Consider the following 27,655-nt stretch of genomic DNA (forward strand, 5'->3'; position numbering starts at 1 on the left):
GGCACAGCGCATAAAGGTTTCGTGACCCGGCAGAGAAGACCTTAGCGAGCGCCCGACGCCTTCGCCTCCCCGCCCTCGAGCCTCCCGGCCGGGTCCACGCCTCCCGGTGCTCCCCGGGCTCCCGCCCCATCCATCCTCCGAACCCGCCAGCGCCCGCCCCGCTCCCGCTGATTGACAGGCGGGGCAGCGATACCGGGAGCCCGGCTTTTGCTCCGCAACCCCAGCAGGAACCATCCTACTGTAGCCAATGGGAGCCAAGAGGCGGGGCCTGCGGTGGGCCTGCGGTGCTGGTCAGGTGCTTTGCGCTGAGGTGGCTTAAAGGTGAGGGACTGCAGGTTCCGGGGGCGGGGCGCGCCCCTTGCTGCCGCCGCCTCCCCGCTTTTGCCCCCGGTCTGCGGGAGGGAGCCTCCTCCAGGCCCTCCCTGCCATTGCCCCAAGCAGATGCGGACTGAGCGGATCGCCGCGAGGGTAAGAGTCCGGGAGTGTGGGAGGCTGGCCTGCCTGGGACCCACCCGCCTCCTGCGGGCTTCCAAAACTACCCTCCCACCTGTTTCCACTGCACACATACCCAGAGCCCACGTTAGGGCATCTGCCAGCCTTGGTGGGCGGGAGGTTTGCGAATTGGGAACGTACCCTACCCCGAGATCCTTCCAGGAGCTAGGATGGAATCCCGGTGAAGAAGATGGGGCGAGGCATCACCCTCCTCTTGATGTATATTCGCTCTACACACACCTACTACTCCTTCAGTGTCCTTCCTCTCGTTTCTTGGCGCCCCGTCCCTCCAGATTTCCAAGGCTGTCTGTGGGGTAAGGGTTGGAGGGGAGGAGGAACTGGAAAGCAGCTCAGTGAAATCTGGACCCAGAACTAGGGATTCCACTGCGCAGTGCAGCATTTTGTGCGTGGAGAAGAAATCAGATCTCCTTCCATCCCTACCCCCACTTCCCAGTTTGTTGCTTTATGTCATCGATGTGATGATGTTGGTTCCTCTTACCAAACATTCCTAAGCTTGAGGCAACACTTAGCCTTTGTTTATTTTCATTTGTCCCAGGAAAGCAGTTCTTTCCTGCTTACCACAGTTGCTGAATTAATTTATTAAAATAGAGGAAAATCAGATGTTTCATGTAGTTGATTCTTTCTTAGCCTTAAATTGTATTTGGTTCATAGTATCCTTCCTTGTGTTAGGAAGGTGAAGGAGACAAAGAGGAAGGGATCACCACTCTTAGCCAGAAATGTTAATAAGTATATTTGCAGTTCCTTACGGGAACTGATTATTCACATTCCTTCCAGGTTTGGAAAGTTTATTGCTGTTTGAGAAATAGTTTTTAAATTTAATTTTTGAACCATTGTCTGGAGACCAATACCTAAAACAATTTCAGTTTAAGCAACAATTTCAGTTCTAGGTATGTTGAAATCAATTAAAAAACAAAACAGAATTCTTGCCCCTGATAGCAAAGCAAGCACGCCAAGCAGTTTTTATTTACCTGCACTTACAGCAAGGCAAGACAGGGGCTAATTTTGAGGTTTAAATATGTCTTCAGCATATTCAAATTAGGAAGATGTCAAAAGGTGAATTCGATTGCTTTTTTAAATATCAATTTATTTATTTACCTATCTATTTATTTATTTATTTTGGGGGCCGCATTGAATCTTTGTTGCTGTGCGTGGGCTTTCTGTAGTTGCGGCGAGCGGGGGCTACTCTGTTGCTGTGCACAGGCTTCTCATTGCAGTGGCTTCTCTTGTTGCGGAGCACGGGCTGTAGGCGTGCGGGCTTCAGTAGTTGTGGCTCACGGGCTCTAGAGGCTCAGTAGTTGTGGCGCACGGGCTTAGCTGCTCTGTGTGGCATGTGGGATCTTCCCAGACCAGGGATCGAACCCATGTCCCCTGCATTGGCAGGCGGATTCTTAACCACTGCGCCACCAGGGAGTTTCCTCAAGAGATTTCTTGACACAAAATACGGTTAGATCCAGGTTTCTGTGGGCTTATAAATACCTTCATGAAAGAATGGACAGCAGAGGGAGAGAACAAAAGATCCTTACTGGATCTGCAAACCCAATGAGAACTGACAAAATTTACATATGTATTGTTTTTTCATATTATCTCTTATTAGCTTTCTTGAATAGAATAAAAGCTTTTTAGAAATATAGGCAGATTACCAACGACAATAATAACAACCTTGATCCCAAGAGATTATTTAATCCTGGGAAGTGCCTTTTCTACACACATCACTGATAAGGTTAAATGTTGATGAATTTTAAAATTAGGAAGGTCAACATCAAATTTTAGAATTATGTTTCAGTTTATACTTCGTTCAGAATCTAATTGTTTTGTTTAAAGAAGGCTATGCTTTGATTATTAATACATGAATGCAAATTACATTTCACAAATATATTTGAATGTCACAAATTTTGTCACTTCAGGATACCAAGTTAGTCTATTTTCTCCTCTCTCTCATGACATCTCTCACATTCTTACCATTATGGATCAGACATAAGGCCTTGCCTTTGAAAAACAGAGGTGTACACATGTACTTTTAAAAAGTATTATTTTTGAGTTTGCTAGTGCAAATTTGCTTGTTGCTAGGTTCCTACAGCCCATCTAACCATAATGATAAATATGTCCACGGGTATTTGACTATATAAATGTTTCTGCCCAGGAGTCAGAAGTCTGAGTCAACCTGAAAATGTTTCTGAAAAGTTGTATGTAAATTATATCATCTTTTAAAATGATATTTGAGGAGCTTATTTAAGTAATTTCTTTGAATGTTTCAATAAATTCTTGGAAACTAAAACAGTTTCTAAAATGCAAATATAATTTTTAGCTTTATTTATACAGGGAGCCCCAGGTCTCTTGTTTAAGATGAAGCTCTGCAGCATAATCCTTCCAGGCTGTGATTTATGATGTAACTGGGATTACTAAGCACCATCCCTCTCCATTTTGGGTGAAGTATACAAAACAAAATTATTGCCATTAACTTCTATATGTTTCTTAAACAGATTATCTTACACTGAACTGATCAAGTACTTTGAAAATGACTTCAAAACTTCTCTGGGTGTCCTTCATACTTGCTGCATTGACACTTTCAATTACGTTTTCTCTCCAACCAGACCAGCCAAAGGTTCTACTAGTTTCATTTGATGGATTCCGTTGGGATTACTTATACAGAGTTCCAACACCCCATTTTCATCATGTTAAAGATTATGGTGTCCACGTGAAGCAAGTTACTAATATTTTTATTACAAAGACCTACCCTAACCATTATAGTTTGGTAACTGGCCTCTTTGCCGAGAATCATGGCATTGTGGCAAATGACATGTTTGATCCTGTTCTGAACAAATCTTTCTCCTCGGATAATATGAACATTTATGATTCTGAGTTTTGGGAAGGAGCAACGCCAATATGGATCACAAATCAGAGGGCAGGACATACGAGTGGTGCAGCCATGTGGCCTGGAACAGATGTCAAAATACATAAAAGCTTTCCTACTTACTATATGCCTTACAATGAGTCTGTTTCATTCGAAGAGAGAGTTGCCAAAATTATTGAATGGTTTACATCGAAAGAGCCCATCAATCTTGGTCTTCTCTATTGGGAAGAACCTGATGATATGGGCCACCATTTGGGACCAGACAGCCCACTCATGGGGCCTGTCATTTCAGATATTGACCAGAGGTTAGGGTATCTCATACGAATGCTGAAAAAGGCAAAGTTGTGGAACATTCTCAACCTAATTATCACAAGTGATCACGGAATGGCGCAGTGTTCTGAGGAAAGGATCATAGAGCTTGACCAGTATCTGGATAAAGACCACTATACCCTGATTGACCAGTCGCCGGTGGCAGCCATCTTGCCCAAAGAAGGTAAGTCTGAACTGACTGCTGGTCTGGGGCCTGGTCTGCGTGTGCCCAGTGCGATTGAGTGGGGGATTTTTGTTTCTGTGTCTTTCAAGTGTGCTTGCCTTTGTCATGGTAATATTCTGGGATTTAATCCTTAGTCTCTGAAAAGACAAACTCTCTTTTCTCAGAGTCTGATTTTTCACTTTTTCCTAGAATACTAAAACTGATACTTTATGTATTTATGGTAGTCGCATTTAACCATTTTGGAGTCATTGGATATGGTGAAAGCTACAGCCTCCATTCTCAGAAATTGAGATGGGAAGATAGATACAAAATGTGCCTGCAGTTAACAGTGATTTTATGGAAGCCCTAAGGCCTTCAATGGATCCTTAGTTAGGACCTGCTTATAGGGAAGCAGTGGGGTATAGGAAGGAGAGAGTTTTGGTCGTCCTGAGATTTAGTTTTCTTATCTGTAAACAGGGGAAGTAGTAACAGTACCTCAAATTTTTACAAACCTCTCCTGGAAGCCTCATACCAACTCTGTCTCTCATTATTTCTGGGTTTTTTTGTTTGTTTGTTTTTGTTTTTTGTTTTTTTTTGATACGCGGGCCTCTCACTGTTGTGGCCTCTCCCGGACCAGGGCATGAACCCGCGTCCCCTGCATCGGCAGGCGGACTCTCAACCACTGCGCCACCAGGGAAGCCCTATTTCTGTTTTAAAGATAGGTGAACAAGCTCAAAAGGTTTAACATCCCCAGGTCAAAAAGTAAGTGCAGAGCAAGACTCAGACTTGCACTCCTGATGTTTGTTTTATCACCTCCTGGGGTTAGTCTAGGTATCAAATGAGAAAACAGATCTTGAAAAGCTGAAGAGCTCACAAATGAGAGTTAGATCCCTAGTAGGGGAATTAAGAGGATCATAGGAAACAGTGAATGTTAAAACAGGCACGTGCAGCTGCACACAAACATTTCTACCAATTCAATACAAAATAGCAACCTTTTGTGGTTAAGAAAATTGCATTAACCCTTCTGTTCCCCTGATCAAGTTGGTATGGTGTTCCCTTGTTGGCAGGGAGGAAGCCCCAGCAAATGGATTTGAAAAACAAGAAAAGGATTAAAGATATTGCCCAGGTTTACTGTGTTTGAAGTTACAGGGAGTACTTCTGCAATGCCTCCAGGGTTTCAAAGAACGTTTGACCACCCCTCACCCTCCATTTACCGAATTTTCTTGTCTTGAGATTCTCTATTTCTGTACTCAGAACTACCAGAACTTAGCTCTTTGGTTTTGTTTGGATGTTGCAGTGCCCTTGACATTTTACTTTGTGCCACCACTTAGTACCTGTGTGTGTGTGTGTGTGTGTGTGTGTGTGTGTGTGTATGTATTTAGGGATTAGAGATTTCTGGTTCTATAAAATGTCTTCTCTTAAGGTGAATTTACTTTAAGAGAAGATTATTTCTCAGCTTCCCCGACAAGATTATTTCCTCAAAGGACATGGGAGTTCTAAAGTGTCTGGTGAGGCTTCATTACCTTGAACTTGCTGGCTGTCTATGTCAGTAGGATGTCTGCGTTGATTGACCTCTGTTGCCATGGTTGTTTCTTTGGCTGTAGCAGTGAGTGTCTTGTTCTGACTGCCTCTCCTCATCCTTCTCTTTTAGGCAGATTTGATGAAGTCTATGAAGCACTAGCTCATGCTCATCCTAATCTGACTGTTTACAAAAAAGAAGAGATTCCAGAAAGATGGCATTACAAATACAACAGTCGAATTCAGCCAATTCTCGCAGTGGCTGACGAAGGGTGGTATATTTTACAGAATAAGTCAGATGACTTTCAGTGTGAGTATGTTATAGTATTTCTCCCCATTCTGCATTGTTGTCTGCTAAAGTGGAGGCTAAGTGGGAGTTGTTTCTGCCGTATTCAACAGTCTGTTTATCGATCGAATAACTAGCTAGTGTCACACATTAATAGCTAAATAAAGATCCACTAAAGAGCCCAATAAAGATTTATTGGGGCTTTAAAATGAGGTAACCTCCTAAAAGTGGAACATTTACTTCTCTTGAAGCCTTCAGACCAAAGATAAGCACAGTGCTTATTATAAGTACTGCTTATTATAACCGTTATGTTCTGGAGGAAAACCTAACTGAATTTTATAAATTGAATCATTTTCTGCATCTGTTTTATACTCTGATTTCAAAAGAGTTTAATCTCTATTTTTCTTTTCAGTTGCTAGCTTTCTAGTTTCTTTTGCGCTTCTGGCTCTACCAAATATAGGCCAGCTTTGCTTTACACCTTAGAAACATTTCTAAAAAAGAAGCGCATATTGGCATGGATAAAAATATATCAAGATATATTTTCCTAATGAATACCTAGTGGTATAATTTTGGAGATATCTCCATTGAATAAATTTAGAATATAATGTAAATCCTATTTAAAATTAAAGCATGCAAAATAAAGAGCTTCCTGCTATCCTTTTTTTTTTTAATTTATTTTTGGCCACACCATGCAGCTTGTGGGATCTTAGCTCCCCACCCAGGGATCGAACCCACGCCCCCTGCACTGGAAGCGCAGAGTCTTAACCACTGGACCACCAGGGAGGTCCCCCTGCTATCCTTAAGTGTAGTTTTCCCTTCTCATATAGCTTTTAACAAGTTAGTCAAATGGAAAAGTCATCCACAGGATTTCACTCGTTTTTATTTTGCCTGTTATTTGCATATTTGCTCTCAATCTCCCCGCCCTTACCCTGCTCTGCTTTGTATCAGCAGTGACAGATCCCTACAGACTAAATTTCCCAGGCTCCTTTGAGAACTGGTTTCTGGTTCAGTTTGGTCAATAGAGGACCTTTGCAGAGTGTGGAAGGCTGGAGTTTGGGAGAAAGCCAGGGTATTTTTCCCCCACTCTCTCTGCTCCAGGCTGTGTCTCTAACAGTGACTTCATGTCCTCTGTGATCCCAGCTCTGGACGACTTCCTGCTCTGTGGCCTCAGTGCCTACTGGGTAGTCCTGGCTTTGGGGTTCTGGGGACACTACCTCTTCCTTCTCTCCCTCCAGCCCTGGGGGCCATGGGAGGTTCCCACTGTTCTACTCACTGGGTAACCTTGCCATCCCATGTTTGCTTCTGAGCTTCAGCACCTTTGTAACTAGCCCCCCATCTGAAATTCTCTCTCTTGGATGGGTTCCACTTTCCCAGCTGATGGAGATATTAACACGCACTACCAATCAATTCACTGGGAGTTGTTTCCATTCTGTTACTTGAATGTTGAAGCAAGCACATGGTGTCAGCATTATCTAGAAATGTTCTTTTAGGCACTGGTCCTTGATACATATAAGAGATGAACAAAGTGTCCCTTTAGCTAGAATTGGGTTCCCATCATGTTTATTGATAAAGAGAAAAGCAGTTGCCTGGCCATGGCATTTGTAGAGCATATGTAAGGCATATTGGCAGATGCATACAGGTACATGGGTTCTGGTCCTGAAAACAGGTTTTACATATAGATAATAATCTGTAAAACAATATTTAATCAGGCCAGATGAGCTGTTTTAAGAAGGCTTTTAAAAGTAATTTCCTTGGCCAGGAGAATAGTTGCCACCTTTATATGTTCAGGTTTTCATGTATTGTGCAGGTAGCTGTTATGTTAGAGGGGTTGCTCCAAAAAGAACTGCTATCTCTGAGGAGCTTGAATTGCAATTTACAATTAACATAAATGTAAGTGGCTCTCTTGAAATTTTGGTTTGGTGAACTACACATACTAGATGAGTCACACCTATTTTGAGTAGAAAACCTTAATAGTGCTCCTATTTCTGTTACATGATGTTCAACCATAATTATTTATTCAACAAATAATTAAGTACTGGCTACTACAATCCTTCTCAGCCTGAGTTCTATAAGAGAATTCAGCCCTAATGTCCAAAAGCAGTGGTTCTCAAAGTGTGTTCCCTGGACCAGCAGCATCCAAATCACGTGGGAACTTCTTAGAAATGCGGATTCTTGGGCCCAACCCAGATCTACAGAACTAGAAACTGTGAGGGTAGAGCCCAGCAATCTGTGTTTTTACCTGCACCCATCCCCCTACCCCGGGGTCTCAAGTTTAAGATTCAAGTTTGAGAACCTCCGCCCTTAGGCATGCAATATTAAATACTGTCTACTGGATCAAGCATTTATTGTAGGGGCTACAACTATGAAACAAAGTCCCTCTTCATGGGAAAAGTTTTCTAAGTCATAATGAGTTCACTTCAAATCTGATTTTCTAGTAAGAAGTGTGATATGATTTATCTTTGCCTTCACGATTAGAGTCTAGATCCAACTTTTCATAGACATGAGCACAGCAGTCATCCAATCAATTACAAATTATATAATGGCACATTTCCCAAGGTTACTATCGATTAATTAACTAGAATAGCACAGTCCCGTCAGGTGATTCCTAGTGATTCATAAATCCAGCGTTATTTTCACTTGAATAATAAACTCAAAAGAATCATGACACTAAGAATGACTTTTTTAGATGGGTTTTGCTGGGCAGGTTGGGAATTACTTTGAGGAGTGACTCTCAGAGGAATGAATTTAGGATTTTCTTTTTTGCAATGCTGTGCTCTCATTGCATATTTCCCAGTAGCAAACACAAGCAGTAGAGGCTAATTTGCTAGTCCTTCTCACCACCTTTATTTTATTTTATTTTATTTTATTTTATTTTATTTTATTTTTTACATCTTTATTGGAGTATAATTGCCTTACAATGGTGTGTTAGTTTCTGCTTTATAACAAAGTGAATCAGTTATACATATACATCTGTTCCCATATCCCTCCCCTCTTGCATCTCCCTCCCTCCCACCCTCCCTATCCCACCCCTCTAGGTGGTCACAAAGCACCGAGCTGATCTCCCTGTGCTATGCGGCTGCTTCCCACTAGCTATCTATTTTACGTTTGGTAGTGTATATATGTCCATCAGTTTTCTTTGGTTGCCGTCTCATCAGCAGCAGCACCCTGATATTATGCTAGATGCACATGCCTTTAAAAGGCAGCTTTGGGCAGAAATAGAGACACAGATGTAGAGAACAAATGTATGGACACCAAGGGGGGAAAAGGGGTGGGTGGGGGTGGGGGTGGGATGAATTGGGAGATTGGGATTGACATATATACACTAATATGTATAAAATCGATACCTAATAAGAACCTGCTGTATAAAAAATAAAATAAAATGCAAAAAAATAATAAAAATAAAAGGCAGCTTTTATTATGCAGGAGTTTTCATCCTTCAATTTTGTATCACCTTCTGACTTGATAAGTCACGAGACTCCTAAAGTTTTTACTTCTTTGTAGCCACACGAAAGCACACAATGCTAAGTTGGATCCTGATCTGAACCACCAAAGTCAAGATTTTACCCACAAGTCCTGACTTTTTTGATAGCAGATTGTAACTGTAACTAGAAGTTTGATTTTTGTGGTGTCTTTTGTTTTCCTTTATTATTTTTCTCCTTTTATTGGTAATTATGAATTTATTGGCTTCATGACTAAGAGCACCTTTATCACTTTATCTTTAGAACAAGCTGGAACATAGTAGGTACCTCACAAATATGTGTTGAATATTAGTTTACCTGCCACGAAAAGAATATCACTTTCCTGTTCCCCTGACTTGCCTCAGCTTTGCTCTTTCCCCTTCTTCCTGTACTGCTGAAGGTAGTGTTGCCTGGAGAGGAAGGTTTGTGATCACTTGACTTTTTGTTTCCTGAAGTGAATTGTGGTGTTGACAACAGCAGAGATTATTTGTAAAAGATACTTTTATTTAAAAGTCAAATTAGATAAAATGTGCATTTAAGTTCACAATTTGATGATACAATTATTTCCATTTTAATACCATCTGGCTGGCTAACTTGTTCGTGCATTCTCTCTTCACAGTAGGCAACCACGGTTATGACAATGCATTAGCAGAAATGCATCCCATGTTTTTAGCCCACGGTCCTGCCTTCCGAAAGAATTTCACAAAAGAGGCCATGAACTCAACAGATCTGTACCCCCTGCTCTGCCACCTCCTCAGTATCACTGCAGTGCCACACAACGGGTCACTCAGGAACGTCCAGGATCTGCTCCGTTCACCAACTCCAAGTGCAAGTCCTTATACACAGAGCCCGCCTCTCCTCCATGGTACTGTCAAACCAAGAGAAAATGAACAAGAGGAGCCATATGCTTACTCCATAGGGGTCTCTCTCGGTAGCATTATAGTTATTGTGTTTTTTATCATTTTCATTAAACATTTAATTCGCAGTCAAATACCTGCCTTACCAGATTTTCAGGCTGAAATATCTCAACCATTATTACAAGCCTGATGCTCCTTTGATGTGGAGATTGCATAGTTATGTCAGTGTTTAAAGGTTTCAAATTCTAGGAAACCAGCTTCAGACATTTGCACAGACCATTAAGCAGTTACGTACATATGCAGAGGCAGTCATACACACACACACACACACACACACTCATGCACATGGACCAAAATACACATACCTGCAAAGGATGAAAGATGGGGAGGTATGTTTCCATTGTCCTCTCTGGCTTCTGGTAGGTAAGATCCTGCTTTATTTGGACTTGGCACATACAATGTATATATTTAACAACTTTGCACTATGTGAAGTACCTTACATATTGCACTTTAAATTACTCTCCTAATGGGTACATTTATGTGAAATGCACTTTATTGACAATTACGTCTGATAACTCTGTTGAAAAAGACAACTTTGCACCCATGTCCCAGAATACCTGTTGGAATCCTTGTTCAAACAGAATGAAATTTTGAATAATTCCTGAATACTGTAGAAATCTATCTATCTTCTTAAATTGGGAGAACATGAAGAAAGTGAAAACTGTTGAAAATGAAATGTGATGACCTTTGAACATTCAATTTTGGAGAGCTGCATTCCCAACAGCAGGGTGCATCTGTGGGCACTCCTTGTCATATTTCTTTGCAATGGGCATGGGTTTTCATTTTATTTTTCCCCCAAAAAAGAGATCCAAATACTGACGGATTCATTCCAGGTATGTTGTTTCCATCGTGAAATTCATTATTGCTGTTTCCTGATTAGTCATTTTACTCTGATTTTAATAGTAAGACACCATGAGACCTCTACTCTGTAGGCTTGAAAAAAATAATAATAAGACACCATGAATATACATTTCTTTCCTCTCGAGTCTAGCACTGGTCTGACTAGAAGGCATCAGGCACCATCTCAGCAATATTTTCTCTTGCTCTGTAATTATTTGCTTCCTTGAAAACTAAATCACTATTAATCGCATTAAAAAATCAGATTAGATAAAACAATGTTTTCTTTCCAGTAATCTGTAGTGACAGAGCACAAGCGTCTTTTAGATTTCAGCACGTGAAGGTCCAGAATGGCAAGAGAGCACAAACTACATTAGGGAAAATGTAGGCCACACAATCCTTGAAAAGAAATGTGTGGAGCTTGGGGGAAAAAGAATTAGAAACTTGGGGAAAAAAATTAGGCAGGACCATTGTTGTTTACAGTGTACGCAGGACATTGCTAAAGGGTGCCTGGTGGCAAAAAATAGTGAAACTCCTAGAGGTAACAGGTAATTGAAACAAGAGGAGCTGAGATTATAGCCTTGTTTCCTGAAATATCTGAATATCCACTCACCAAATGCTCAGTGGAATCAAAGATGAATCCAGGTTCACAAATAGACTTTACCTCCTGGGTAGGTTTTTTCACCTGCCTGTTCATCTCAGCTTCCCATTCCCACCATGGAAAGATGTGCCTTAGATCTCTTAAGTAGGCTGGTTAGGGAGAGGGTAGTGTTACCTATGGTTTCTTAGAGGAAAGAGAAAGCCCTGGAAAGAATAGCTTTCCTTGAAGAAAATAGAAACCAGTTTATAGACACGTGGCCCATAGAAAATACTGTGATTTTGTGTATATTTGTGCACCAACTCGCTAGAAGTAGGTAAAGTGGTCAATGTATTCCAGAAAGGATAAACCAGATGTAAAGGACAAAAGTAGCATAGTGAAAAATACAATTGAAGTGCTTCCTAAAATCAGGTGAATGAATTATTTTTAAATGATACCAGTAAACAGTGTTAGCACTTAATTCTCATGTCATTAATACAACCTCTAAATGGGATAGGATGGAATCGCTGGAAATGTACTATAGATTAAAAAGCTGAGAAGTGAGATGGTAGATAGCAAACTCCTCAAGAGGTCTGAACTCTGGATTAGACATTTTACAACAGTGACCACTCGTGTTGGCTTGCTTTGTAGCTATGAACTTATCTGCGTTATTGAGATGTCAATCTAATGACTGAAAGATGAAATTGGTCTATTTAAAAGCATTATTATTCAAGTGCTATCTGTGTATTTAAACTAATTGTTGCATTAAATTCATTTTAGAGGGTGCTATTACCTTAGTAGTAACAAGAGAGTAGATTCTGTAACACTGATGAAATCATTAAAATTCTGATATGAAGAGTTGATTATTGAATGGTTTCCTTTATCTACAGATACGTATTTTCCTGTAAAATATCAGCAGGAGAGTTTACCTGAAGGAAAATAAAATTTTAAACTTTGCTGGGGAAATATCTAGTCACTCATCATTTTTCGATAGTTTCGTTGTTGTTTTGGTTTTATCTGCATGTCTCTGTGGTCAAACTTTGTATGCAGTCAACACAAATTAGCACATAGAAATAACATGTAGACCAGCTAATCTTCCTAACTGTAAGTAAGAACTTTTAAAAGGTCCAAGGAATGGAATCCCCCCCCCCACAACACTGACATGTTTGCTCTACATCCTCTATCGGCTATTTTGAAGTTCATTAGTTGATACGATTTTTCTTGTTCAGCATGTATTTTGCAATTTCTTCTCCCTTTGCCACCTGCCATTTAAGTTGAAAATTGCCTTTCAAAATGCTTTCTGTCCTCTTAAGTAAAATTAGGATCGATTCTATTATTAATTTCAGTTTCTTACAAGAACCTATTTCTAGAAAATCTATAGTTTTCTTTTTTTGATGCTATTTTTATCAGGTTTGATATCAATGTTATATTCCCCTCAAAAACTCATGCATTTTTTTCTACAACACTAGTTTTATGAAGCAACTATAACAGGGATAATCAAACACAACCAAGGGGCACTAAAAAAGATCATTGTTTTGGGGGCCTGAAACTTTTTTGTAGAATAGTTTATAAATTTCTCAATCTTTAATTAAGAAATTGGTTTTAATTTTCTTTCTCTATTGGAATCAATTTTATTCAGTAAATCTGGCATCCAAACTTCAGGAAGCACAGGGCCTGGGAAATGGTTCTGGATCCAAGGATCTTAGCCCAGGAGTTAAACCATGAGTAGACAAAAGTAATTTGTTAGTATAAAGTTTTACCACTTTTGAAATGCTACAGAACTCTCTTCCAAAGTAAAGTGCCTTTTTTTTTGTTTTCCCACAGTTCCTAGAAGTATTCAGTGAATGTCAAAATAGGAAATTAATCACTGCTCTATTAGAGGAAACTTTGTTGAATCTATATTAGAAAAGACATTAAATACTCTGGCTATGTACAAAAAAAGTTTAAATACTGTAATCCCGCCCTCACCCTGAGTGTTCTGTGATCACCTTTTTTCAAACTTCTTCCTGTCCACTGTAAGTCAATAAATTATAGTTCTAGAAACTCTGCAAAATTTATCTTGGCTTTCTTTCCAGTGATGTCCTTATGTTGGATTGCATATTTATACACTGCTTTAAAAATTTGGTTAAATGTTACCAACTTAATCCTGGTTTTAAAAAAATTGTAATGAATGCCTAGGTGGATTTTGCAGTATTACTAAGTCATGTCAACATCTATCACAGTATGTATATTGTGCGAGAAGGTGACAAATTAAAAAATCATCAATGACATCACATTGTATATTGAATAATTATGGTTAAAATGTTTTGGTAGATTTTATTCACATAAAATTTTTAAAATCATAACAAAGTCACAACTATGAATTCAAACAATATGGTCAAAATATATTTAACTTAAGGCACTACACACAAATTTCTTTAAAGCACACTCATGTCATTTATTTACATAGTATTTTAGGAATTTACAATAAATACACATTTCCCATCTCATCTTTGTCCTTCATTTGTAGCTTTATATACTCACAATGAAGTAAAAACCTCCAAATAAAAGGTATTAAATGCAATTATCCTTAAAGCTTACCAGATACGGGCAAGAGAAGGAAATACCCAAGAACAAGGCAAAGGTTTTTTTAATCCTTTAATGTTCCAAGTATCTTTCAATTCATATACCAAGCTTAATGGAACAATAACACAAAACCAGTGGTACAGAGGACTGAAGTAATTTTTATTCTATTGCTGTTTACCAGAAGAACTTGCACATTAATAATAGCAGCAGAACTGTCCCTACATTTACATAAGTAAATGTACTTATTCTGAATTCACTCACTGAATTAACAAACTTACTAAAAAGTTTTCCTATTACCTTTGAGTATTGTCATAAACAGTTAAATCCTTCCTGGAGCCAAATACTTTCTACCACCCAGAAAACACAGAAGCATATTAGTCAATTATTTAACAAAATACACACCAAGTGAAAAAGGCTGGCTTTACTGAAATATTTTCTCAGTGTACTAGAGGAGTCATTGGCTTTAAGTGATCATTTTTAAAGATACAACTGAATTAACATAAGTTCAATATAATAATATATAAACATCTCTTTGATTAAATACTCTTCTTGTCCCATCAACATATACATAAAACATTTACAATTTTTTTTTTTTTTTGCGGTACGCGGGCCTCTCACTGTTGTGGCCTCTCCCGTTGCGGAGCACAGGCTCCAGACGCGCAGGCTCAAGTGGCCATGGCTCACGGGCCCAGCCGCTCCGCGGCATGTGGGATCTTCCTGGACCGGGGCACGAACCCATGTCCCCTGCATCGGCAGGCGGACTCTCAACCACTGCGCCACCAGGGAAGCCCAAACATTTACAATTTTAATTCAAGTTAGTATTTTGAGAATGAAATAAAGAACAAGACAAATAGGTCTTTTGTTCAAACGGCTGAGACACTGATGGGGCATCCCTTCCTATTCCATCCTCCGTAAAATCCACTCACAGGATGGATGCTATGGACCGATTTCTGAAACTCATAACTGCCAATCAAGCCAGTACAACCACTAAAGCTCACACCACTGCAAAGACCAAGCTCTCCTCAATTAGTATTTTAGACATTTCAAAAAAATGCTCACTGCTTTAAATGTGACTGTTCTCCTGTCTTTTTTTTTTTAATGGAAATGGAAGTAGAAAGAAATTATTCTATTATTTTGTTCAGATCAACTATTAACCTTTAGGATAACTTTTATGTGAGGCAAAAACATCAGAAATAAAATCTGTCAAAAAGCAAAATGAGTCCTGGTGGTTTTATTTGTTTATTATGCTGTTCTTAATACAGCCACCTACGACTGCATGCATGGACTATTCATGCAGGGTGTAGAAATGCTTCTCAAGAACCCCAAGTACAATAGGCACCAAATGCCAGGATCAGGAGATCAGCAATGACCACAGGATGAATTATATGTTTGATGACTGGCACCACTGTTCTTGACCACCACAGATAATCAACATTTAAGTGGGCTGCATATTTACTGCAGGTTATCTTTGTATCTGTAAAACAGTTCCCTAGTTTATTTTATATTGTCAAAACTTTAAAGATCGCACTAGTAATATTAAGTGCTTGCCTCAGCTGTTGATGAATGGTTCTTGAACCCAATTTTTCCTCTAACAGATGGAATCTCGTCTGCCACAATTCAGTTTCTTCCTACTAATTATGATTGTTAGAATGTACCACTTAGCAAAGCTAGGATAACAGTTATTCACAACAAATCCTTCACTCTGAACAAGTATGTTTTAAAAAATATGAGCAGAGTGATTATTTCTATGAACCAAATATGGGAGAAAAACGCAGAGGCAGCATTCAGGCTACTGAAGGTTAACAGAGTCCTGAGAGTTTCTTCAGCCACTTAACATATGATTCATGTAAAAGATCAAAAGATACTAAATTCCATTTTAAATTTAGCTACCCTATAGCCTAAAAAGTAAGGCATAAAATTCCCAAAGGTAAATAGAAAAATCTCTTTTCCTCATTCTGACCCAATCAAAACCAGATTTGTAGTCAGGTCATACATTTCTCGGCAGCGCCTGGAGACCTCTGGTTACAAAAAACAACATGAGAAAGTTAAAAATGGTAACAAAAATTAACGAATTTTTAAAAATTATGATTTTACCCTGTGAGTTAGAAGAAAGTACACGAAAGTGAAGTGCAATTATAACCTTTCCTGAGAGCTGGGTTCTATGGGGATATGGGAGGCTGCTCCCAGGCCATTCACCTCCCACCACCTGCTATAAGTCACACAAAGTCTGTACACACATACATGCAACACACTGGCACATACATACACACAATTAAATAACTTACACAAAGGCATTGACTACAAAGTGAGAAAAGCACTTTTCCCTATTTTCTTAATTTCTTCTTAGCAATACTCTTCAAAAGATTTAACTTTTGAGGCTTCAATAGCTTAAGGGTCTTAACAAAGACACACTGGTGAAGAAGACTTAGGCTTTGTATCACAGGGTCTTTGCTTGTTTTCTATAATAGTTTTTCTTAAAATAATTTCTTCATAATGCTAGATCTTTTCTGCCTGCTTGATCCATTTTAACTAACCATCACAGAGAATTTCCTACCTCAAGGGTTTACTTGGGATACAAACTCTATTAAAGGCACATATAAAAATATAAGAAAGTTTTCCTTCCTGATACACAAAATCCACACATTTTATAAAGATTTCTGTTGTATAATTTACAAATGTAAAAATTTATTCAAAAAGCATACCCACTAAATTTTTGCATATTTTCATCTAAAGATGTGTCTAATCTTCATTGCAAAAAAAAAAAAAAGGCAAAGGCAGTATTTTTCTTAAAAAAAAAACCTTTCTAGTTAGGGAAACAGTTGGTGTTAACTAATGATTTACTAGCAATTTTTTCTATGGTCAGAGTTTTTTATATTAGCTAATGCTGCAAAACAAAACACAAGGAAAAACAAAATAATTGTAGCATGCTTGGCCTAAGATCTTTGTCTTTCAAAGTATACTTTTTCATAGTTGTAACACCATTCCTTGGGTGTGTCCTAATTACAGCCACTTTGTATAAACCCCAGCACATGTCACCCAATTAAAGGATCATCATCATCATCTTGTAGCTGAAGTCGGGAAAATGGCCGGGGTCCAGAGAGTCTATTCTGCATGATTATGATGAGGCAGGTCAGAGTGGTTAAGACCAAGAGCGCACCGATAACAATCCCTATGGCTTCTGGGAGATTAATGCACCACTGGTCCACTAACAAACACTTAGTATGACCAAAGGTTCCATTATTGGGATGTGGCTTTAATCCCAGGATGTGGCACATCATTGGATAAATATCCACAATGTTAATGGTGCTGTGCTGGTAGCCTTTGTGAAATGCAGGACCGTGGGCAGCTAGAAACGGATTCATACTAGGCAAAGAATTATCATAACCATGGTCACCTACTGGAAAAGAACAAGATAATGTTAGTAAATAGAGCAGCTTTTCTACTACAAAATAACTTGCTTCTAGTGTAAATACACTGGATTCTTGCCAGTGTAATTCCCATTAAAATTCTGCTTAGTTGGGCCAAACAGGTGCCAGAAGTAAAATTTTCTGTTTTCTTCAAGTCAGCCATGTCATCTATTTCACACACACACGACCCCCACCTTTTCTCGATCGGTCATGACCTCAGGCTTTAAAACTCTCTCTCAGCCTGATGTGCTTCTCTCTCAGTCCCAGCCCCACGTATTTCACCTGCCAGTGTCCAGCACTGTTTGCACAAGCCCACTGCAAACAGCACCAGTGGTAAAAAGAGTGGTCGGCCTGAGGGTCCTGAGTAACTGGGGAAAGCAGAAGTGAGTAAAACCAGTGAGTGGCAAGGAAGTGAGCCTGCAGCCTGACCTATGTCAGCTGCTCCTGGACAAGGCACAGGATGTGGAATACACCACTGGTCTACTGACAGCTAATGGACACCTCAACATCTGGAGGGCCAGGGGATTCTTGCCTTGAATGTGAAGTCTAACCTGGTGACTCCAACTTGTAACTCTAGTCAAAGTCTAACTCAAAGAAAAACCTGACGGCCCCTAATATCATTCCAATACCAGATTCTCAAGTTTTCACTTTATTTTTTTAAATATTGCCTTTTAATGCAGACCAGTTACATTTAATAAGCTCCTACTTCCATACGAAGGGCAGGTGACTAAGTGATGAGTGTATCAGTGTTACATATTCTTTAATCGTATGTTTGAAATATTTCATAATAAAAACAACCCACGTGACCAATAAAAAGCATAATATAACATCATATATAGGTATTCTGATTTCAGTAATATAAATGAATATGATTATAATGTGAATAATATAAACCATACGATTTAATAATAAAAATATGCATTTGTATGTAACAGAGAAAAAGATTAGAAGGAGGAAAACACCCACAATTAACAACTGACTGTACTTCTGTATTGAAGGATTATGGATAGTTTTTGTTCTCCTTTCTGAACTTTTCTGTATTTTCCAAGTTTTCAATAATTAGTATACAATGTAAGTATCAATAATACATAAACTCTAATGGCCCTCAGTCTTATCCTTGCCTGATGCGTCTGAACTGCTATAGATCAGGGATCTGCAGACGACAGCACCTGGCCAAATTTAGCCCTCCGCCTGTTTCTGTAAAGGAAGCTTCATTGGAACACCCCATGACAGTTTGTTTATGTATTGCCTGTGGCTGCTTTCCCACTATAAAGGTAGGATTGAGTAGTTGAGACAGACCAGCTGTCCCACAAAGCCTAAAATATTTACTATTTGGCTTTTTACAGAAAACTTTTCTGACCCCTGCTATGGTTTACAAAATCAGATTTTTGAAAAATGTACTTGAATTGAATTTACCGTATGGGTAAAAAGCTGTAATTCTCCCCTATACATTTCTTCAGTTTGAGGAGAGATTTTGATCCATCTGTTTTGTTTACTTGGTCGATTTTTGTTTGCATACTTTCTGGTTCTTGCCCAGTGTTCTAACTAGCTGTAGCACTCAGGTAAACAATTTCATCACTGGGGAAAGACTTAAGGTTACTTGGACAAATTTTTTTTTTTAACACAAAAAAAGAATTTGAACTAGCTAATCTCTCCCCTTTTACTTTGTTTCTTGACTTCTCTCTCTTTTATTTTCTTTGTTTCTTTACTACTCTCTTATTTTTTACAAATCAAGAGAACCAGCCTTGAAAGTTACTGACAGTAACTGAAGTTTTTGTAAAAAAGTAAAACTACTCCTTCACCCTTAAGATCACCCAACCTTCTAATCTAAGGATGAAACTGTGGTTTCTAAAAATTGCTCTCAGATGAAAACCTGAGAATCACCTAGTTGAAAATCAAACTAATTATATACTGTGTGAACATCTCTAAATCAAAGTATCCTGTTAATGGAACAATGTCACAACATGTGATTTATCCCTAGGATACAAAAGAAAAATTCTAAATAAATACTTACATTTTGGTGATGATTTATTTAGCACAATTGTCCAGCCTTCATCAGCAACCAAAATAATAGGTTGAATTCGATCGTTATGTTGGTAATGAAACCTGGCAGGAATGTCTTCTTTGAGATAAACATTCATGTGAGGGTCACAGATTTTCAGTTTGTTATAAACCTTTGTTCTGTCTGGAAGAAAAGGAAACAGCAAAGGGAAAAAGTCATGCTGACTGATAAGGAAAAAATATTTCTAACTAGAATAACTGGAAATAAGTCCTGAACAATGTTATCTATTAAAGCCCTTTAGTCATTAAAAAAAACGGAGCAATAATAATGATGTAACAGTGTTGGGGACACACATACACACACACACACCCCTTTCCAAGCATTCACATATCTCTCTTTTCATTTTGTGATTATCCCTGGTGGACTTTTATACAAAGAGGACAAATTTCACATTTAGCTTCCTAAGTAAATATAAACTAATTACATATTACTGCTAATTACTAATTCTAAGATCAGTAGATGAAGGGTATATCTCACACAAAAGTCCAAGATGTTTTTTAAGGATAAAAATTTCCTTTTTCCATTAGTGTAAATAAGTAAGAAATATATCAACAAGGACCTACTGTATAGTACAGGGAACTATATTCAATATCTTATAATAACCTATAATGGAAAAGAATCTGAAAAAGAATATATATATATATATGTAAAACTGCATTTCCTTGCTGTACACCAGAAACCTTATAAATCAACTATACTTCAATAAAAAAATAAAAATTTAAAAAAAGAAATATATCAAAAAGCAAGGAGGGACTTCCCTGGTGGCGCAGTGGTTGGGAATCTGCCTGCCAATGCAGGGGACACGGGTTTGGAGCCCTGGTCTGGGAAGATCTCACGTGCCGCAGGGCAACTAAGCCTGTGCGCCACAACTACTGAGCCTGCGCTCTAGAGCCCGCGAGCCACTACTACTGAGCCTGCATGCCACAACTACTGAGCCCATGTGCCAAGAGCCCATGCTCCACAACAAGAGAAGCCACCACAATGAGAAGCCTGCACGCTGCAACGAAGAGTAGCCCCCACTCGCCGCAACTAGAGAAAGCCTGCGCGCAACAACGAAGACCCAATGCAGCCAAAAATAAATTAATTAATTAAGAAAAAAAAGCGAAGAAATAATCCCTTTGAACCTAAACCTTAAGCTAATTGCCTAAAAACTTATACATCAGGGGAAAAACATAATCCCACTCTGAGTGAGTATAGGAGTGTATGGCTGTGAACTACAAAAAGTCTGAGCTTCATTCTTTTACAAAACCCTTCCTCCTCAATCAACTGCCCCATTCAAATATTCCTTGGCTAAAAGTTTACTTACTTATTTTGGGAAGTATTGCAGCAACTGGGGTCAAGTCTATAAGAGTGTAGTCTGAGGGGTCGATGCAGAGATCCAAGTTTATCAGCTTGTCCTTAGAACACTGGGTCATCCCATGATCACTTGTAATGATCACATTAAGGTCTTCCCAGAGTCCTAACACCTTGAGTTTGTGAACTAGCTCACCGATATGGTCATCTATTTCTTTCAACACTCGGCGCATGTTTTCTTTATCTTCAGGGCCATATTTGTGGCCACTTGCGTCTGGCTCTTCCCAATAGAGTGCTGCAAAGGTGACAGGTGGGTTCGAATTGCTCAGCCACGTGGAGACATTACTGAGTCTCTCCTCAAATGACACTGAGGGGCTGTAATTCATGAAATAGGAAGGTGTGGTATTGTGAATGGGCACGTCGGTACCAGGCCACATAGCAGCAGCACTTGATCTGTTTTCCTGAAGCTGATTGGTCACCCAAATAGGGACTGCCTCATTCCACCAAAAAGGATCCTTGTCATTAATGTCAGAAAAATGTTTCTTTGTGATGACATCATACATGGAATTAGCCACAATGCCATGGCTTTCTTCATACAGGCCTGTCACAATGCTGTAGTGGTTTGGAAATGTTTTTGTGATAAAGACATTTTTAACCTGCTCTACCAAGACACCTTCTTTGATAAAATTCTGGAGATGAGGAAATTCATAGTTGTGTAGATAGTCAGCTCTGAAGCCATCAAAGGATACCAGTAGTAACTTGGGTGGCAAAGTACAGGAAGAGTTCACTCTACAACCAGTTATAAGTCCAGAAAACAAAAATATCAGCAATAACTTCATAGTGAACATGCTGAAGGAGGGCAGTCAGGGTTCCTAAAATATAAAAACACAATTCATAAGCAGTAATGCTATTTGAGTTGGATTAGGTTTCAAAAGTTTAGTCATCAGGAGAAGAAAACCAACATTTATAAACTTTTTATACACCAGCTTTACCTACATCAACTTGAAAATTAAATAACGTCACTTACTGAAAGATAACCGAATAAAGTGGGAAAAAATAAAAATTGCCTTTACTTGTCCAGTTATATGTCCTGCCCCAGTTTTCATGCTCTGAAGGGGATATGGGCCATTCTTGTGCTCCATACAAACGGGTTGCCTTGTTTGTTTGCAGCAGCAAAAGTTATTCTAAAGGTTTAATAAGAACAAACGAAGAAACAAAAACAATCCTTTTGCACAAAACAGAAATAACGCCAAGCTTTCAGAGGCTCCAGAGAGGGCGATTATTTTCCTAGTTTAATGACTGGTACCCTATAGTTCCTTTTAATCCACAGAAATAGGGGGTGGAAACTCTACCACACTGGCTCATCATCAGTTCCTGTTGAAAAATACTGGCATGAAAAAGGGGAGTAAGTAATAAATATTACTTGAGAAAAAGGTCCCACCTCAATCTGAACCTGCCCAATATTCACAGGAGGCTGACAAACAGACAAAGCCTACAGGAACTTGGATGCCACGGTAATTTCTGAAGAAATGCAACAGCTGTTGAAATGCATTTCATCACCAATTCCCTTTTAAACTTCCTTTTTACTGTCAAAGACATACAGTTGGCCCTCCATATCCACGGGTTTTACATCCATGGATTCAACCAACCGTGGATGGAAAATCCAGAGGGCTGACCGTATTCATGTACTATGCCATTTTATATAAGAGACTTTAGCATCTGCAGATTTTGGTATCTGCTGGGGCTCCTGGAACCAATCTCCCTACAGATAATGAGGGACCACTGTAACTCTCCTGCCTAACACCCTAGGCTCAGAGCGCTCCCTGATTTTTTGGTTCTTTTTTAACAATCTACTGATTACAAAAAAACAGATTTCCCCAAACAAATCTCACTGCCTTCAGGCTCTATCTTCTTTGGTTCCTAAGAAAATAGGATATGTAATTTAGGTAGAGTGAGTCTCTACTGCTGCCATACTCCTTTTTTTTAATTATTTTTTAATTTTTTTGCCACGCCAAGAGGCCTGTGGGATCTTAGTTCCCTGACCTGGGATTGAACCTGTGCCCTCTGCATTGGAAGTGCAGAGTCTTAACCACTGGACCGCCAGGTAAGTCCCCTGCCACACTTCTTCAAGTCCCCAGTGCCTCCTGTCCAGAGCCCTTCCATCTCTTAACTGACCTTCCTACCTCGATCACCTTCCCCTTATTCACCCAACATCCGCTCCCAACTTAACCTTCCCAGGAATAGCCCTGTCCATGATACTTCCTTAATAAAATCAGTATTCAAAGTCCCCCAGCCTATACAGAAACACCTCTGCCTGGCATTCAAGTCCCTCCATTACCTAGGCACAACTCATGTGCAAATTACATGAAACAGTTACAGAAATCATGGTCAACCTTAATTCCCTTTTACCACACACTGCTGTCATAGTCTGTCTAAGATGTATTACAGAGACAATAATCGTTTATCTAGGTGACCTATAGGTGACCTATAACAGCTCTTCAGTAATAATTTGTGTTTCCAAACCTCTTAAAGTTGCTTTCTACACATGAGTTCTTTGCCCAAATACTCTCTTAGGTCAATAAAAAAAAATCATTCAATAAATAATATAACTAAAGTCTATAACACCAAAATTTATGTATGTGCCATTTTTCAGAGGACAAGGGCTTTATACTTTTCAAACATAAAATACTCAAAATAGGGGCATAAATAATCCAAACAACGAATCTGGCTGTCATCTTGGAAGAACAAAGACGAGCTTGAGTGAACTCTGTTCCACAACACCACAATTTCTTATAATGCTGTGCTTGAGACCCATACATCATAAAGTATTGTTTTTAAAACTAAGCCCTTTGAGGAATCATGTCACAGTATGTCAAAACTTTTCCAACGGAGTTCCTCTAAGAGCAGAGGGGTGCCGAGACAACTGTATATCCACATGCAAAAGAATTAATTTGGACCCCTCAGCTCATACCATGTACAAAAATAAACTCAAAATGACCAAGATTAAGAGCTAAAACTATGAAACCCTTAGCAGAAAATATAGGAATAAGTCTTCATGACCTTGAGTTAGGCAAAGCCTTCTCAGATACAGCATCAAAAGCACAAGTGATGAAAATCATAAATAAATAAATTGGACTTCACCAAAATTGAAAGCTTTTACATTTCAAAGGATATAACGGAGAGAAAAGAAAACCCACAGAATGGGAGACAATATTTGCAAATCATATATCTGATAAAGGATTTATATCTAGAATATATAAAGAAGTGTAACAACTCAATACTAAAAGTTAAATAATCCAATTAAAAAATGAGCAAAGGATCTGAAAAGATAATTCTCCAGCTATAGAGATAGCAAATAAGCACATGAAAATATGTTCAACATCATTAGTCATCAGGGAAATGCAAATCAAAACCACAATGAGATACCCCTTCACACCCACTAGGATGGATATAATAAAAAAGATAATAACAAGTGTTGGCAAGGATGTAGAGAAACTAGAACTTTTATACACTGCTGTTGAGAATGAAAATGGTGCAGGCACTTGGAAAACATTCTGGTAGTTCTTCAAAAGTTTAAACAGAGCTACCGTACGACCCAGAAAATCTACTAGTAGGCATATGCCTCAGAGAAATTAAAACACAAGTCAACAATAAAACTTGTACACAAATGATCACAGCGGCATTATCTCTAAGGGCCATGAAGTGGAAACATCTCAAATGTCCGTAAGTGATAAATGGATAAGATGTGGTATATCCACACAATGGAATATTATTTGGCAATAAAAAGGAATGAAGTGCAAATATATGTTATAACTTGGATAAACCTCTGAAACATTGTGCTAAGTAAAAAAAGGCAGTCACAAAAGATCACTTATTGTATGATTCTATTTAGATGAAATGCCTAGATAGGCAAATCTATAGAGATGGAAAGTATATTAGATTTGTCTGGAGCAAGGGGTTGAGGAGAAATGAGGAGTAAATGCTAATGGGTATGAGGTTTCTTTTTGGGGTGATGAAAATGTTCTCAAATTGACAATTGCACAATTGCACAATTGGTAAAACTGTACACTTTAAATGAGTAAACTAGACAGTATGTGAATTTTACCTTAATAAAACCATTATATTAAAAAAAAGAGTAGAGAGAAATGAAATTGTAATCTTAAAAGCATCTGGATTGTCCTGCCACAAAACAGGAAACATCTGATGTTTCATCTTACCTCAAAAATTATGTGAAATGTGTACTCTATACCACAGACCTGAGTTTTTTAACATGAATGTGTTTTACCCCATTTCCCAAGTGCAAAACAATAAAACAAAAACCTGTGTCTGCCCCTCTCTCACACAAAATACATACAAATCAAAATCTTTCTTCCCCAAATCTTGAGTGAATAGGAGGGTCAAGGCACATGTGCTGTTTACCCTGGGGTTCACTAACCCCTTAGCACACTGCTGGATTCTTGTCCCCAGACTTAGAAGCACAGACAAAGTGGAAAGATTAGAGGCTCTGAAATCAGAAGGATCCCAGAACTTGAGCTCACATTTAGTAGACGGGCGACTGTGGGCAGAACTACCAGCTTCAGTTTCTGTGTTTGTAAAATGCGGATACATAAAGTGTCAAACAATAGGCTCTCAAATTTAGTCTCTTTTTTATCCACAGTTACAAAGCTGTTATGTTAGGGAAAAAGTCTGTACTGTGACAGGCGGAATGATACTATTGTGAAACTATAAAGTAGACAGAAATAATTTAGGCTAACCTCTTCTTTTTACACAGGATGAAGATGAAGTCCCTGGATTGGCCAAACTCAGGAAGCAATTCGTAGCCTTACTGTCTGTACTCTTACTAATTTCAGGTCCTTAACAAGTTTATAAGTCTAGTAACAGCGAGTTTACAAGTCTAGTTTTAATCTCCAGACTATGAATGGAACTTTTCCTGCTTTCATTAATGGTGCCTGTATCTATGTCTACTGCATTCTGTTTCATCCCAACAGGAGTGTTAAGCTATAAACAAAACACCAGTGAGAAGTTCTCAAGTATTTCCAAGGAATAAAAAAATCACTAACTGCTACATTACAAAGCACTGGGAGAAATTCTGTAATTTTTCAAACCAAAAAGATATCAAAGGGAAGGAAAAAAAGCAGAGTCACCGGAACTACACCCAGATAATCCCAACAGAAGTTGTGTGTAGTTTTCTTCAATTCAGGGGCCAAAACACACTCTACCTCATCTGGGATGACTTTCTTACTTGGATGAAATGTATCTCGGGCAATTCTCACTGGCATTCTTAGCTGAAATTGGGGGAGTGTGACAGTTAAAAGATATGGTGAAAGCTATTTGCCACCATTAGCATGCCATCTGCTCTGTAATACAAAAGCCTTATTCTAAACACTTCACAAATACTATTTATAATGAAACTCTTATACAGTTTTAAAATAAATAAAAATAAAATAGCATTGTCTATGCACATAGATAACATTGGTGGTTTTCCCTAGATTATTATTATTAATTTTCTTGATATTCTAAAGAAAAACTAAAACTACTCTCTGAAAGACTCTATTTCTTAACAACTCTAGGATTCTAAAGTATTCTTCAATTGTCCAGCACATACAAACTTTTCCAGCATCTTCAAAACAGCTACACTTAATCTTACTTTCTACATATATTATTTCTTTCTACAAAATAACTCCTTGTGTACTTCTTCTGTGTTCATCAAATTTCTCCCAAATTATATTTTGTAGCTGATTTAAAAGCAAGGAGGAGATATTTATATTTTATATATTTTAGTTATAAAATATCTCCTCCCTGCTTTTAAATTCGTTTAATTTCCTTAAAATAGCTTGGAACAACCTCTGGAAAAAAAGGAAGAAAGAAAAGAAAACCGGAATATTAAAAGGAGCAGTTGACTTTCTATAGTACTGGCAAGGTTTCCGGCTTGGGTCCACCAGATGGCCTGGTGGTTAAAGAAGAAACCCTAGTGGAGTCAAGGCTGGTATAAACCTGAATCTGCTCGTGGTCACTAGCTGTGCTTCACGTCTCTAAGCAGGACTTTCCCCATCTGTATAATGGGACGACGCTGTGATCTCACAGGGTTGCAGTGCCCAGAAAAGGAAGCGTTATTTGTAAAATGCTTAACACAGTGTCCGGCCGATAAAAAGCAATTCAGTGTTACCTTTCTTGTTAGGTTTTCTAGGAAATTCGTTTTTAAATTTGGTGTGTCACTCCCATCAACTCTAACCGAATACTCAGGCGGAGGCAGGTCGATCGATACCTTGTATAATCAAACGCCCGCCCCCTCGGCCTCCACCTCTGTCCCGCCACCGCCCCCCGCCTCCACCCCACACCCCACCGTCCACCCAGGCCGCGCCTACCTGCTCAGTTTCCTATCCTCTTCCCACCCCGCCCTCCGCCGCCCCCAGCCAGGTACCTCCCGGCCGCTCCGGGGTCCCTAGCGGCTGTCCGCTAGGGGGATGTGTGTGTGTGTGTGTGTATCAAGGGTAGGGGATCTCACCACCTCTATTTTCAAAGCCCCTAGTGGACGGGGGAGGGGGTGGCATTTCCCTCCGGAACGCCGGGCGCGCTAGGCTGACACTCACCCGCTACCGCCGCTTCCCTGCAGCACGCGGAACCCGGCGCGCGCGGAACCCGGCGCTCCTGGGTCTTGGGAGCGACGGAGACCTGAAGTCGCAGGAGCCAGACCAAGCTCTTCCTGAGGCGCCTGCGCACTAGCGGGCGCCCCCTCTCTTAACAGCCCCTTCCTCCCTGAGATTCGCGCTACCCGAGGCGCTCCGAGGGTGCTCGGCTGCCCCGCGCGCGACTGCGGAACAGTTTTACAGCTCTCGGGGACTCAGCGGGCAACGGAGTGTGAGACATGTCCTCCGATTGGACACCTCAGCCGCGGTCGA

The 27,655-nt window shown here is 39.5% G+C and overlaps 2 protein-coding genes across 5 annotated transcripts; one reads left to right on the top strand and one right to left on the bottom strand.

Moving 5' to 3' along the window:
* The first annotated feature begins 228 nt into the window (after nucleotides 1–228).
* Nucleotides 229–13,665, top strand: ENPP5 (ectonucleotide pyrophosphatase/phosphodiesterase family member 5). 2 transcript variants are annotated; one of them, XM_060110581.1, is made up of 4 exons: nucleotides 229–321; nucleotides 2,994–3,857; nucleotides 5,488–5,664; nucleotides 9,718–13,665. In XM_060110581.1, exons 2-4 carry the CDS (start codon nucleotides 3,029–3,031, stop codon nucleotides 10,143–10,145), a joined length of 1,434 nt encoding a protein of 477 aa, XP_059966564.1. In that variant the 5' UTR covers nucleotides 229–321; nucleotides 2,994–3,028; the 3' UTR covers nucleotides 10,146–13,665. The 2 variants fall into 2 exon arrangements, with proteins under 2 accessions (XP_059966564.1, XP_059966563.1); XM_060110580.1 differs by having other exon boundaries at nucleotides 246–468.
* Nucleotides 13,666–13,784: 119 nt separating this feature from the next.
* ENPP4 (ectonucleotide pyrophosphatase/phosphodiesterase 4) lies at nucleotides 13,785–27,586 on the bottom strand. Of its 3 annotated transcripts, none has more exons than XM_060110829.1 (4): nucleotides 27,347–27,586; nucleotides 20,770–21,628; nucleotides 19,416–19,586; nucleotides 13,785–17,391 (listed from the first exon to the last, which is right to left on the bottom strand). In XM_060110829.1, the coding sequence occupies exons 2-4, from the start codon at nucleotides 21,602–21,604 to the stop codon at nucleotides 17,027–17,029; spliced, it is 1,371 nt and encodes a 456-aa protein (XP_059966812.1). In that variant the 5' UTR covers nucleotides 21,605–21,628; nucleotides 27,347–27,586; the 3' UTR covers nucleotides 13,785–17,026. The 3 variants fall into 3 exon arrangements, with proteins under 3 accessions (XP_059966812.1, XP_059966814.1, XP_059966813.1); XM_060110831.1 differs by lacking the exon at nucleotides 27,347–27,586 and adding an exon at nucleotides 27,265–27,319; XM_060110830.1 differs by lacking the exon at nucleotides 27,347–27,586 and adding an exon at nucleotides 27,122–27,199.
* Nucleotides 27,587–27,655: the final 69 nt, after the last annotated feature.

Source organism: Mesoplodon densirostris, chromosome 10, assembly GCF_025265405.1.
Source record: "Mesoplodon densirostris isolate mMesDen1 chromosome 10, mMesDen1 primary haplotype, whole genome shotgun sequence".
Lineage (NCBI taxonomy): Eukaryota > Metazoa > Chordata > Mammalia > Artiodactyla > Ziphiidae > Mesoplodon > Mesoplodon densirostris.